Genomic DNA, 12,500 nt, shown 5'->3' on the forward strand with positions numbered 1-12,500 from the left:
GGGTAAGTGCTATTAATTACAACAGCAGAGGTGTGTGTGTGTGTGTGTGTGTGTGTGTGTGTGTGTGTGTGTGTGTGTATAAAGCAAGGGTGTGAAAGTGCTTTGATTAATTTTACTCACTAATGGAGGCAGCCAGGTTGGTCACACTATCATACACTGTGTGTGTGTGTGTGTGTGTGTGTGTGTGTGTGTGTGTGTGTGTGTGTTCATACACTTCCCTTCCTCTCAGGAGACTCCTGTTCAGTGTTTCTGTAGAGGAGGATCCACAGCACCACCTCACCTGTTAAACATGGTGGTGGTGGTGGGTGGGGTTTCTGACATCCTGGAGTTCTTCTCTGGCCAGTAGAGACATGTTACTCCAGCAAAAGCAGGAGAAGCTCTTTCCAGTCCTCTTGAACGAGCAGGTGTCCCAATACTTTTGTCCCTATACCATGCATCTATTGTCTCTGCAGCGAGTCGGACGGGGGCAAGAGGAATGGGCAAGCGGGGTCGGGGTCCGGAAGCGCTTCAGCCTCCTCAGAGGAGAGCTCGTCCGAGTCAGAGTCCGGCTCCGGCTCTGAGTCCGGCTCGGATTCCGACTCCGGCACCGAACAGAAGAGGAGGACCAAGCCCAGACCGCCCAAGAAGGTGAGCGTGGGGGTCTGCTCACCTGTTACCCACACTGTTCTCAGGGCAAAAGTTTGGGCACCCCTAGAGATTTGAGCTCTCGTAGTGTCTACCACAAGGTGTGTGTGTGTGTGTGTGTGTGTGTGTGTGTGTGTGTGTGTGTGTGTGTGGGTGTGTGTGTGACGATTTTCTCTCTCTTTCTCTCTCAGGTGGAGGTGAAGGACTGTGAGATGTCTCTGTTGGATCTGGATGACTGTGAGTGTGTGTATGTGTGTGTGTGTGTATGTTAAGAATGTAGGGAATATCCAGTGTGTATTCTGCATGTTTAACGTGTGTGTGTGTGTGTGTGTGTGTGTGTGTGTGTGTGTGTGTGTGTGTGTGTAGTTTCTCCGGCCGCAGTGACCACGCCCAAAAGCTCTATCCTCTCACCGAGTCTTCTGTCTGATCTGCAGGGCCTCTCCCTCTCCTCCTCCACCCCTGCCATACAGGTAAGAGTGTGTGTGTGTGTGTGTGTGTGTGTGTGTGTGTGTGTGTGTATGACCTTTTGGCTGATGCATCTCTCTTTCTCATGATGTCCTTCCCCTGAGCTGGCTGTGTGTGTGTGTGTGTGTGTGTGTGTGTGTGTCTCAGTGTGTGTCAGTGTGTGAGATTGTTGACCTTTTCCAGTGTGATGGCTTCTTCCGCTCCCATGAGAAACATGTCCGAGAGAGAGAGCGATAGAGAGAGCTTTAGTGTGTGTGTGTGTGTCTGTGTGTGTATATGTGTGAGAGGGAGAGAGTGAGTGAGCGAGCGAGCAGTAGAGAGTGAGGAGTGTGTGTCTGATGGAGGAAAGGAGCAGCTGAGCTCGTTTCTCCTCCTCAGAAAGCTCTATATATTTATATGTGCCCTAAATGGACAAAAGTATTGGGACACCTGCTTGTTGTTCCCGCTTCTGTTGGAGTGTCTCCTCTCCTGCCCCGGGTGAAGGCTTTCTGCTGGATTTTGGAGGAGGAGCTTTGCTGTGAGGATTTGACTGGGATGTTGGGTGGAGCTCCACCTCCATCATTCCACAGCTCAGTGCTGGGGGGCCTCCCCGTCCTCAAATCATCTCCAGACCCCTAACACCCATTTCTTCAGAAATCCCTCCATGACCGCCCCCCCCCCCGCCCCCCCCCCCCCCCTCCTCCTCCCGCGCCTGTCCGTCATCCCGGGGTTACCAGGGTTACCTGGGTTGCTGTTGGTTCGCTCGGAGTGGGGGTGGCGGGGATAAGCGGGCGTCCGCTGCGCTGCGTGATTGACAGGCTCGTCAGGACCGGGCTGCCACGCTGCTATAGGCTGTTAGCCACAGATCATTAGAATACTACCCACGAGGCTCGGCGGCGGGGTAATCAGAGCTGAAATAGGGGGTGAGATTGAGGAGGGGGGGGGGGCGGGGGTTGGGGGGGCTGATTTAAAGTCAATGCTATGCATAAATACATTACAGGCCTTTATAATCTCGGTCACAGTGGATAAACCTCATCTCACTCACACACACACACACACACACACACACACACACACACACACACACACACACTCCCAGAAATAGACAGACACAGGCGTACTTGCAGATATGCACACACACAGCTTGTCTAGACCCTGTAGAGAAGAAGTACTGCCAATAGAATAGGACTCTCTGATGAGGCTATTGGCACCATGCTGTCTAATGCCAGGCGTGGGCTAGAGGGGTATAAAGCCCCCCAGCATGGAGCTGTGGAAGAACTGTGTTCTCTGGAATGATGGTGGTGGTGGTGGAGCTCCATCCAGTACTTTCGGATGGGATGAGTTGGGAGGAGTTCTACATTGTTCAACACCCTGACCTCACTAACTAATGCTCTTGTCGCTGAATGCAATCAATCAAATCTTCACAGCAATGCCCCTCATTTAGTTAAAAGCCTTCTTCTCTGGACAGTAGAGACTCCAACTCCAACAAAAGCAGAATCAGCTCTTTTTAATAGCCTTGATTTCAGAAGAAGCAGTGAATGAGTAGGTGTCCCAATACTTTTGTCCATTTATCGTGTATGTGTATTTATGTGTATAGGGAGGGATAATCTGTTCCTGGACTAGTTTTTTGTGTGTTGTTGGTGAGTGTTGGTGGTGATGGTGGTGTGTGTGTGTGTGTGTGTGTGTGTGTGTGTGTGTGTGTGTGTGTGTGTGTGTGTGTGTGTGTGTGTTGGGTCAGCGGTGTGGGCCGGCTCTCTTCTCTCTAATAACATTTTGACATTAGGATCTGTTCAGAAATACGGTGCGGTGGTCCGGCCGGCCGCCGCCTGATAACTTTTCATTCATAATTAGCGCGGGGCGATCGGGGTTGGCTGGGGGGAAATTGAACTGTCAGAGCGGGCCGGGAGCGGGTTCGGCGAGGTCCGCGGGGCGTTTGACCCCATCACGCTGAGGGGGGCGCGTCATAATTTGTTCATTTGGTGCCCATCAGCCGGCCAGCGTTGCCACGGTGACCCCACTCCGCTTGGAGCGCGCTCGGTGCAGGCCTCATTATGACTCAGCAGCATGGAAGAAATATAAACCACACACACACACACACACACACACACACACACACTCGCATCCTCATTCGAAAACTGTCAGACACAGGCATGCATACCCTACACACACATACCCAGCATGCACTGCGCTTGCTGTTGTACAGTTGGGAACACCTCCACCTCTCCAAGAGACAGTCCACAACCAAAACTCCTCCCATTGCAACTTAAACTCCTCCCAGTACCACCTACGCCCTGCTCCCAGTACCACCTACGCCCTGCTCCCAGTATGACCCAAACCCTGCTCTCAGTACAACTTACACCCTGCTCCCAGTACCACCTACGCCACCTACACCCTCCTCCCAGTACCACCTACACCCTCCTCCCAGTACGACCTGAATGTGAATACAGTACAACCTATATCCTCCTCCCAGTACAACCTAAACCCTACTCCCAGTGGAAGCTCCTCCCTCCCAGTACGACCTAAACCCCTCCTCCCAGTACGACCCGAACCCCTTCCTACCAGTATGACCTACACCCTCCTCCCAGTACGACCCGAACCCCTTCCTCCCACTATTACCTACACCTTTCTCCCAGTACAACCTAAACCCTGCACCCAGTGGAAGCTCCTCCCAGTGCAGTGGACGCACCAGTAATAATGGCGGTGTAACCAGTGAATAGCTCCAGGTGTTCTACACTGGTGAAAAGATCCGTCACTGGTCAGACTGGAATCCGATCCCTCACTGGTCACACAGCAGATATTACTGGTTTCTGGACCGTACTGGGTGGAGTTTCAGCTGTGCTGTGAGATTGGGCCAGCAGTTAGACAGTTGCACCACTCGAGAGCTCTGTAGCGTCGCTGTCAGCAGGATTTTAGCCCCGCCTTGTTAGTGCCAGGCGCAGTGCCGGGCGCAGTGCCGGGCCTTCCAGGCTGAGATTAGGGACTCGCAGGCACTCTTTGCGAAGGCACTGCCATGGCTTTAGGTTTGGGCTGTGGGTCACTTTCACTTTCCACATGTTGAAATCGATGCTCTCGCGCTCGCTCAGTCTGCGAAAGCCGCTCTTCCCAATCCCGGAACAAAAGTGTCCTCGTACACAAATGAATTACATTTAAGCAGATATAGAAATAGATTTTTAATAACCCCCCCCATCTCCCCGGCCCCCCCTCTTCACTCGCTGTCTCTCTCTGGCGCGAGCTTTTGTGTTCGTCAGCAGGTTTCCAGTGGAGAGCGGAGAGGATGCTGGAATGTGAAGGTGACTACAGCGAGTGGCCATCCATCACGCCACTTCCTTCAGGCTCATCCATAATGGAGGCTCTCAATCACACTCCCCCACCTCACACACTCGTGCGCACACACACACACACACACACACACATACACACTCGCGCACGCACACTCTCGCTCATGTCCGAGCATGTGAGCGTGTGCATGTTTGACAGGATGGTCAAGGTTACTCTCGCGCTCTCCTGTTATTTACTCTTACAGGCCAGAGGAGGCGATCACTTTGTAGGACGTGTGTGTGTGTGTGTGTGTGTGTGTGTGTGTGTGTGTGTGTGTGTGTGTTATATCGGTGGTGATGAGTGCATTGTTGTTCATTGGGATGTTTGGTCCTTGAGGAGAGTGACAGGTGTGGTCGTCATGCTAAGATAAACTGTGTGTGTGTGTGTGTGTGTGTGTGTGTGTGTGTGTGTAACAGACTGAGGTAAATCAGCTCAGTGGAGGTGCTGTTAACATTACGGCTGACTTTATCAACACAGACTGCCCTGACACTTCCAAATGTCCTCCCATAAATTCACACTGTGTGTGTGTGTGTGTGTGTGTGTGTGTGTGTTCGTGCTGGGGTGCAGGGCTTTGTAGAAGTAGGTGTAAAGGCCCAGTGAAGTCACAGTGGATAACCCCCCCACCGCCCCCAAAATAAGGCCTATCTAAGAACGGGGTGGGTGTGGCCTTGGTATTCTAATGAGCGTGCTTGATTGACACCTCTGGAAGCCCCTGTACGGAATAATGCTGCCAATTTAGGAATGCTGGCAGAGTCGGGACACGTTACGGCTGAATGAACAAACGGGCGAAGGAGCACTCGGACGAGCAGATGGACAGTCGAAGGATTGAATGGACGGACGAATGAAGGAGGGGGGGGGCGGGGGGGGGCAAGGGGACAGGCGGGGAAATGTCCGCTAGAAACTCTGAGGAATTTTGTTGCTGTTCAAATGCGAGAACTTCGTCGCTGAGGAGACCACAATGAAAAAAACACAGAAATTCTTTAGCGAGGACAGGGCTCGTTAGCGAGGACAAGGAGCTTTAGCGAGGACAGGGCGCTTTAGCGAGGACAGGGCGCTTTAGCGAGGACAAAGAGCATTAGCGAGGACAAAGAGCATTAGCGAGGACAAAGAGCACTTTAGCGAGAACAAGGAGCTTTAGCGAGGACAGGGCACTTTAGCGAGGACAAGGAACTTTAGCGAGGACAGGGCGCTTTAGCGAGGACAGGGCGCTTTAGCGAGGACAGGGCGCATTAGCGAGGACAAGGAGCATTAGCGAGGACAGGGCGCTTTAGCGAGGACAGGGCGCTTTAGCGAGGACAGGGCGCTTTAGCGAGGACAGGGCGCTTTAGCGAGGACAAAGAGCATTAGCGAGAACAAGGAGCATTAGCGAGGACAGGGTGCATTAGCGAGAACAAGGAGCTTTAGCGAGGACAGGGCTCGTTAGCGAGGACAGGGCTCGTTAGCGAGGACAAGGAGCTTTAGCGAGGACAAGGAGCTTTAGCGAGGACAGGGCACTTTAGCGAGAACAAGGAGCTTTAGCGAGGACAAGGAGCTTTAGCGAGGACAGGGCACTTTAGCGAGGACAAGGAGCTTTAGAGAGGACAAGGAGCTTTAGCGAGGACAGGGCGCATTAGCGAGGACAGGGCGCTTTAGCGAGGACAGGGCGCTTTAGCGAGGACAGGGCGCTTTAGCGAGAACAAGGAGCATTAGCGAGGACAGGGTGCATTAGCGAGAACAAGGAGCTTTAGCGAGGACAGGGTGCATTAGCGAGAACAAGGAGCTTTAGCGAGGACAGGGCTCGTTAGCAAGAACAAGGAGCTTTAGTGAGGACAGGGTGCATTAGCGAGAACAGGGCTCGTTAGCGAGGACAAGGAGCTTTAGCGAGGACGGGGTGCTTTAGCGAGGACAGGGTGCTTTAGCGAGGACAGGGCTCGTTAGCGAGGACAGGGTGCATTAGCGAGAACAAGGAGCTTTAGCGAGGACAGGGCTCGTTAGCAAGGACAAGGAGCTTTAGCGAGGACAGGGTGCATTAGCGAGAACAAGGAGCTTTAGCGAGGACAGGGCTCTTTAAGTTGAGATAATCCTTTTTTTAGTCCCACTAAAAAAAGGGGGGGGTGGGGGCTGTTTAGCGAGGCCTGGGGGCTGTTTAGCGAGGCCTGGGGGCTGTTTAGCGAGGACAGGGCGCTTTAAGTTGAGATAATCCTTTTTTTAGTCCCACTAAAAAAAGGGGGGGGTGGGGGCTGTTTAGCGAGGACTGGGGGCTGTTTAGCGAGGCCTAGGGGCTGTTTAGCGAGGACTGGGGGCTGTTTAGCGAGGCCTAGGGGCTGTTTAGCGAGGACAAGGAGCTTTAGCAAGGACAGGGTTTTTTAGTGAGGACAAGGCTGTTTAGCGAGGCCTGGGGGCTGTTTAGCGAGGCCTGGGGGCTGTTTAGCGAGGACAGGGCGCTTTAAGATAAGATAATCCTTTTTTTAGTCCCATAGTGGGGAAATTCTCTTTAGCGAGGACAAGGCGCTTTAGCAAGGACAGGATTTTTTAGTGAGGACAAGGCTGTTTAGCGAGGACAGGGCTCGTTAGCGAGGACAAGGAGCTTTAGTGAGGACAGGGCTCTTTAAGTTGAGATAATCCTTTTTTTAGTCCCACAGTGGGGAAATTCTCTTTAGCGAGGACAAGGCGCTTTAGCAAGGACAGGATTTTTTAGTGAGGACAAGGCTGTTTAGCGAGGACAGGGCTCGTTAGCGAGGACAAGGAGCTTTAGTGAGGACAGGGCTCTTTAAGTTGAGATAATCCTTTTTTTAGTCCCACAGTGGGGAAATTCTCTTTAGTGAGGACAAGGAGCTTTAGCAAGGACAGGGTTTTTTAGTGAGGACAAGGCTGTTTAGCGAGGCCTGGGGGCTGTTTAGCGAGGCCTAGGGGCTGTTTAGCGAGGCCTAGGGGCTGTTTAGCGAGGCCTGGGGGCTGTTTAGCGAGGCCTGGGGGCTGTTTAGCGAGGCCTAGGGGCTGTTTAGCGAGGACTGGGGGCTGTTTAGCGAGGACTGGGGGCTGTTTAGCGAGGCCTAGGGGCTGTTTAGCGAGGACAAGGAGCTTTAGCAAGGACAGGGTTTTTTAGTGAGGACAAGGCTGTTTAGCGAGGCCTGGGGGCTGTTTAGCGAGGCCTGGGGGCTTTAAGATAAGATAATCCTTTTTTTAGTCCCACAGTGGGGAAATTCTCTTTAGCGAGGACAAGGCGCTTTAGCAAGGACAGGATTTTTTAGTGAGGACAAGGCTGTTTAGCGAGGACAGGGCTCGTTAGCGAGGACAAGGAGCTTTAGTGAGGACAGGGCTCTTTAAGTTGAGATAATCCTTTTTTTAGTCCCACAGTGGGGAAATTCTCTTTAGTGAGGACAAGGAGCTTTAGCAAGGACAGGGTTTTTTAGTGAGGACAAGGCTGTTTAGCGAGGCCTGGGGGCTGTTTAGCGAGGCCTGGGGGCTGTTTAGCGAGGCCTAGGGGCTGTTTAGCGAGGACTGGGGGCTGTTTAGCGAGGCCTAGGGGCTGTTTAGCGAGGACTGGGGGCTGTTTAGCGAGGCCTAGGGGCTGTTTAGCGAGGACAAGGAGCTTTAGCAAGGACAGGGTTTTTTAGTGAGGACAAGGCTGTTTAGCGAGGCCTGGGGGCTGTTTAGCGAGGCCTGGGGGCTGTTTAGCGAGGACAGGGCGCTTTAAGATAAGATAATCCTTTTTTTAGTCCCATAGTGGGGAAATTCTCTTTAGCGAGGACAAGGCGCTTTAGCAAGGACAGGATTTTTTAGTGAGGACAAGGCTGTTTAGCGAGGACAGGGCTCGTTAGCGAGGACAAGGAGCTTTAGTGAGGACAGGGCTCTTTAAGTTGAGATAATCCTTTTTTTAGTCCCACAGTGGGGAAATTCTCTTTAGCGAGGACAAGGCGCTTTAGCAAGGACAGGATTTTTTAGTGAGGACAAGGCTGTTTAGCGAGGACAGGGCTCGTTAGCGAGGACAAGGAGCTTTAGTGAGGACAGGGCTCTTTAAGTTGAGATAATCCTTTTTTTAGTCCCACAGTGGGGAAATTCTCTTTAGTGAGGACAAGGAGCTTTAGCAAGGACAGGGTTTTTTAGTGAGGACAAGGCTGTTTAGCGAGGCCTGGGGGCTGTTTAGCGAGGCCTAGGGGCTGTTTAGCGAGGCCTAGGGGCTGTTTAGCGAGGCCTGGGGGCTGTTTAGCGAGGCCTGGGGGCTGTTTAGCGAGGACTGGGGGCTGTTTAGCGAGGCCTAGGGGCTGTTTAGCGAGGACAAGGAGCTTTAGCAAGGACAGGGTTTTTTAGTGAGGACAGGGCTGTTTAGCGAGGCCTGGGGGCTGTTTAGCGAGGACAGGGGGCTGTTTAGCGAGGCCTGGGGGCTGTTTAGCGAGGCCTGGGGGCTGTTTAGCGAGGACTGGGGGCTGTTTAGCGAGGACTGGGGGCTGTTTAGCGAGGACAGGGCGCTTTAAGATAAGATGATCCTTTTTTAGTCCCACAGTGAGGAAATTCTCTTTAGCAAAGACAAGGCACTTTAGCAAGGATAGGGCTCTTTAACGAGGACAAGGGGCGCTTTAGTGAGGACAGGGCGCTTTAGTGAGGACAGGGTTTTTTAGTGAGGACAAGGCTGTTTAGCGAGGCCTGGGGGCTGTTTAGCGAGGCCTAGGGGCTGTTTAGCGAGGCCTGGGGGCTGTTTAGCGAGGCCTGGGGGCTGTTTAGCGAGGCCTAGGGGCTGTTTAGCGAGGACTAGGGGCTGTTTAGCGAGGACTGGGGGCTGTTTAGCGAGGCCTAGGGGCTGTTTAGCGAGGCCTAGGGGCTGTTTAGCGAGGACAAGGAGCTTTAGCAAGGACAGGGTTTTTTAGTGAGGACAAGGCTGTTTAGCGAGGCCTGGGGGCTGTTTAGCGAGGCCTGGGGGCTGTTTAGCGAGGACAGGGGGCTGTTTAGCGAGGCCTGGGGGCTGTTTAGCGAGGACTGGGGGCTGTTTAGCGAGGACTGGGGGCTGTTTAGCGAGGACAGGGCGCTTTAAGATAAGATGATCCTTTTTTAGTCCCACAGTGAGGAAATTCTCTTTAGCAAAGACAAGGCACTTTAGCAAGGATAGGGCTCTTTAACGAGGACAAGGGGCGCTTTAGTGAGGACAGGGCGCTTTAGTGAGGACAGGGCGCTTTAGTGAGGACAGGGCGCTTTAGGCTTTGAACCCACCTCGTGGGCCGGGGATGTACCCTCCTACAGACGTTGGCGGATGTGCGTCTTCCGCTCACACAGTCAGAGTGAAGACGTCTGCAGTCAGATGAATAGATTAATGCATTGTGGATGACTGTGTATGCAGCCCCCCCCCCCCCCCCCCCCACACACACACACACACACACACACACACACACACACATCCTTCATCAAGTCTTTTGTGGCTCTGTGGGGTCGGGCACCATCCTCTCCTGGGCGCTAATGTTGGGATAATGGGAGTCCACTCTCCTGCCACTCCGGCACGTCGTGGGCTTCCTCCGCCAGGTTGTGGAAATGAAGGGTGGGGGGGGGTGACTTAACGAGGGGTTGAATAGGTGGATGGAGGACTCGGCTGGGTGTGTGTTTAAGGCGGTATTCTGTCTGTTCGGGCTCCTAATATGTCTGATGGGAAGTCGTCCTGCGTGGTTTAGCTCTTTAATTCGGCTGATAGTGAAAGACGGGGCTTTTGTCGGAGAGTGACGGCGGCTCTTAAGAGGTTCTCTGAACCATGAGGTTGTCAGATTGTGAGCAGCGGGATGCGTTTCAGCTGTTATTTCTCAAAACCAGGAGTAAAATTGGTAAGTTGGTACGCACCTAATCGTTCCCTAAAGACTCATGGCCATGAGGTTGTTGGTTCACGTCCCCTTGCTGTGCTTTTCTGTGCAGGTGAGCAGTCCCGTGTTCGTTCCTGTACACTCTCACGAGCTGCTTCACCGGATGACTGGGAAAGGCCTGGCAGCACAGTACCACTTTCCCCGGCAACCGTGTATCTATGGCGACCACATGGTGTCTGTGCAGCTGACTGTCAACAACCATGGTGACCACGCCCTGGAGGATATACACATTTCGGAGAAGACTTCAACAGGACAGAGCATCCACTGCTTCAGGCCCATCGGTGAGTTTAACATTACAGAGCTCAAAGGGGCGTGGCCCCATCAGTCAGTTGAATTCGTAACCCAAAGAGATGCGACACACTTCAGCTGGTTGATGTCGTAACCCAAAGGAATGTGACCCCCTTCAGTCAATTGAGATAAGAACCCAAATGGAAGCGACACCCTTCAGCCGGTTGATGTCGTAACCCAAGGGGATGCGACACCCTTCAGTCGGTTGATGTCGTAACCCAAGGGGATGCGACACCCTTCAGTCGGTTGAGGTCGTAACCCAAAGGGATGTGACCCCCTTCAGTCAATTGAGATAAGAACCCAAATGGAAGCGACACCCTTCAGCTGGTTGATGTCGTAACCCAAAGGGATGTGACCCCCTTCAGTCAATTGAGATAAGAACCCAAAGGGATGCGACACCCTTCAGTCGGTTGAGGTTGTAACCCAAAGGGATGTGACCCCCTTCAGTCAATTGAGATAAGAACCCAAATGGAAGCGACACCCTTCAGCTGGTTGATGTCGTAACCCAAAGGGATGTGACCCCCTTCAGTCAATTGAGATAAGAACCCAAATGGAAGCGACACCCTTCAGCTGGTTGATGTCGTAACCCAAAGGGATGTGACCCCCTTCAGTCAATTGAGATAAGAACCCAAATGGAAGCGACACCCTTCAGCTGGTTGATGTCGTAACCCAAAGGGATGTGACCCCCTTCAGTCAATTGAGATAAGAACCCAAATGGAAGCGACACCCTTCAGCTGGTTGATGTCGTAACCCAAAGGGATGTGACCCCCTTCAGTCAATTGAGATAAGAACCCAAATGGAAGCGACACCCTTCAGCTGGTTGATGTCGTAACCCAAAGGGATGTGACCCCCTTCAGTCAATTGAGATAAGAACCCAAATGGAAGCGACACCCTTCAGCTGGTTGATGTCGTAACCCAAAGGGATGTGACCCCCTTCAGTCAATTGAGATAAGAACCCAAATGGAAGCGACACCCTTCAGCTGGTTGATGTCGTAACCCAAAGGGATGTGACCCCCTTCAGTCAATTGAGATATGCACCCAAAGGGATGCGACGACCTTCAGTCGGTTGATGTCAGAACCCAAAGGGAAGCGACACCCTTCAGTCGGTTGAGATAAGAACCCAAAGGGATGCTACACTCCCTCATTCAGTGAATATCAGAGCGTTAAGGGGATGCGATACCCATCAGGCAGTTGATATCGTAACCCAAAGGGATGTGACCCCCTTCAGGAAGTTTGACATATTCGAACCTATCCTCATGTTATCGCTTTGTCAGTTGCGCTGTCTCTCACCCACTCTCTCTTTCGTTATTGCTCACTCGCCGTCCTCTCTCTCTCTTGCGCACTCTCTCGCGCACTCTCTCGCGCACTCTCTCCGACGTTCCTGTTCGTATTGCTGGTGATGATGCGTTCCCTGTAACCCGTGGTGTGAGAGGAGAGTGATGGATGGATTGTCGTTCAGGGTGTCCTTGTCTTCCCACTCACAAAAACATGTCCTCTGTCTCTCGCTCTGTCTCTCTCTCTCTCTGTCTCTCTCTCTGTCTCTCTCTCTCTCTCTCTCTCTCTCTCTCTCTCTCTCACTCTCAGAGTGTTTGGAGCCTGAGGCATCAGCGACAGTGTCTATGGGAGTGGACTTCAATGACTCCACCCAGGCGGCCGGTTTACAGCTGTGGTAAGAGCTTCTGTTTGTAGGAGCCGGTGTAAAGGTGTAGCTCCTCTGCAGCAGTTTAGCTCATCCTGTATCAGCTCCACCTTAAATCATCATCCTGTATCAGCTCCACCTTAAATCATCATCCTGTATCAGCTCCACCTTAAATCATCACCCTGTATCAGCTCCACCTTAAACCAGCAGCTTCAAGATCGTGCTGATGCTCCACTGACTGGAACAGGGAGAAGGGCGTCTCCGTCATTCCCACTCTGGGCCGGAGCGCTGCTGCTGCTACTGCACTATGGAGCGTTGGTGGTGGAGCTGCAGGAGGAGAACCTCTCTCCAGAATATAGGGGTTCCTC

At 52.7% G+C, this 12,500-nt stretch overlaps 1 protein-coding gene across 3 annotated transcripts in view; it reads left to right on the plus strand.

The window, feature by feature from the left end:
* ap3b1a (adaptor related protein complex 3 subunit beta 1a) overlaps window positions 1–12,500 on the plus strand; it is a 49,439-nt gene that overhangs the window by 26,075 nt on the left and 10,864 nt on the right. For all 3 annotated transcript variants that reach the window (XM_072661706.1, XM_072661705.1, XM_072661707.1), the window contains 5 exons: window positions 453–627; window positions 816–861; window positions 991–1,094; window positions 10,258–10,486; window positions 12,078–12,162. In XM_072661706.1, the coding sequence (XP_072517807.1) occupies window positions 453–627; window positions 816–861; window positions 991–1,094; window positions 10,258–10,486; window positions 12,078–12,162 (639 nt within the window). The remainder of the gene's footprint in view (window positions 1–452; window positions 628–815; window positions 862–990; window positions 1,095–10,257; window positions 10,487–12,077; window positions 12,163–12,500) is intronic.

Source organism: Salminus brasiliensis, chromosome 18 (assembly GCF_030463535.1).
Source record: "Salminus brasiliensis chromosome 18, fSalBra1.hap2, whole genome shotgun sequence".
Taxonomy (NCBI): domain Eukaryota; kingdom Metazoa; phylum Chordata; class Actinopteri; order Characiformes; family Bryconidae; genus Salminus; species Salminus brasiliensis.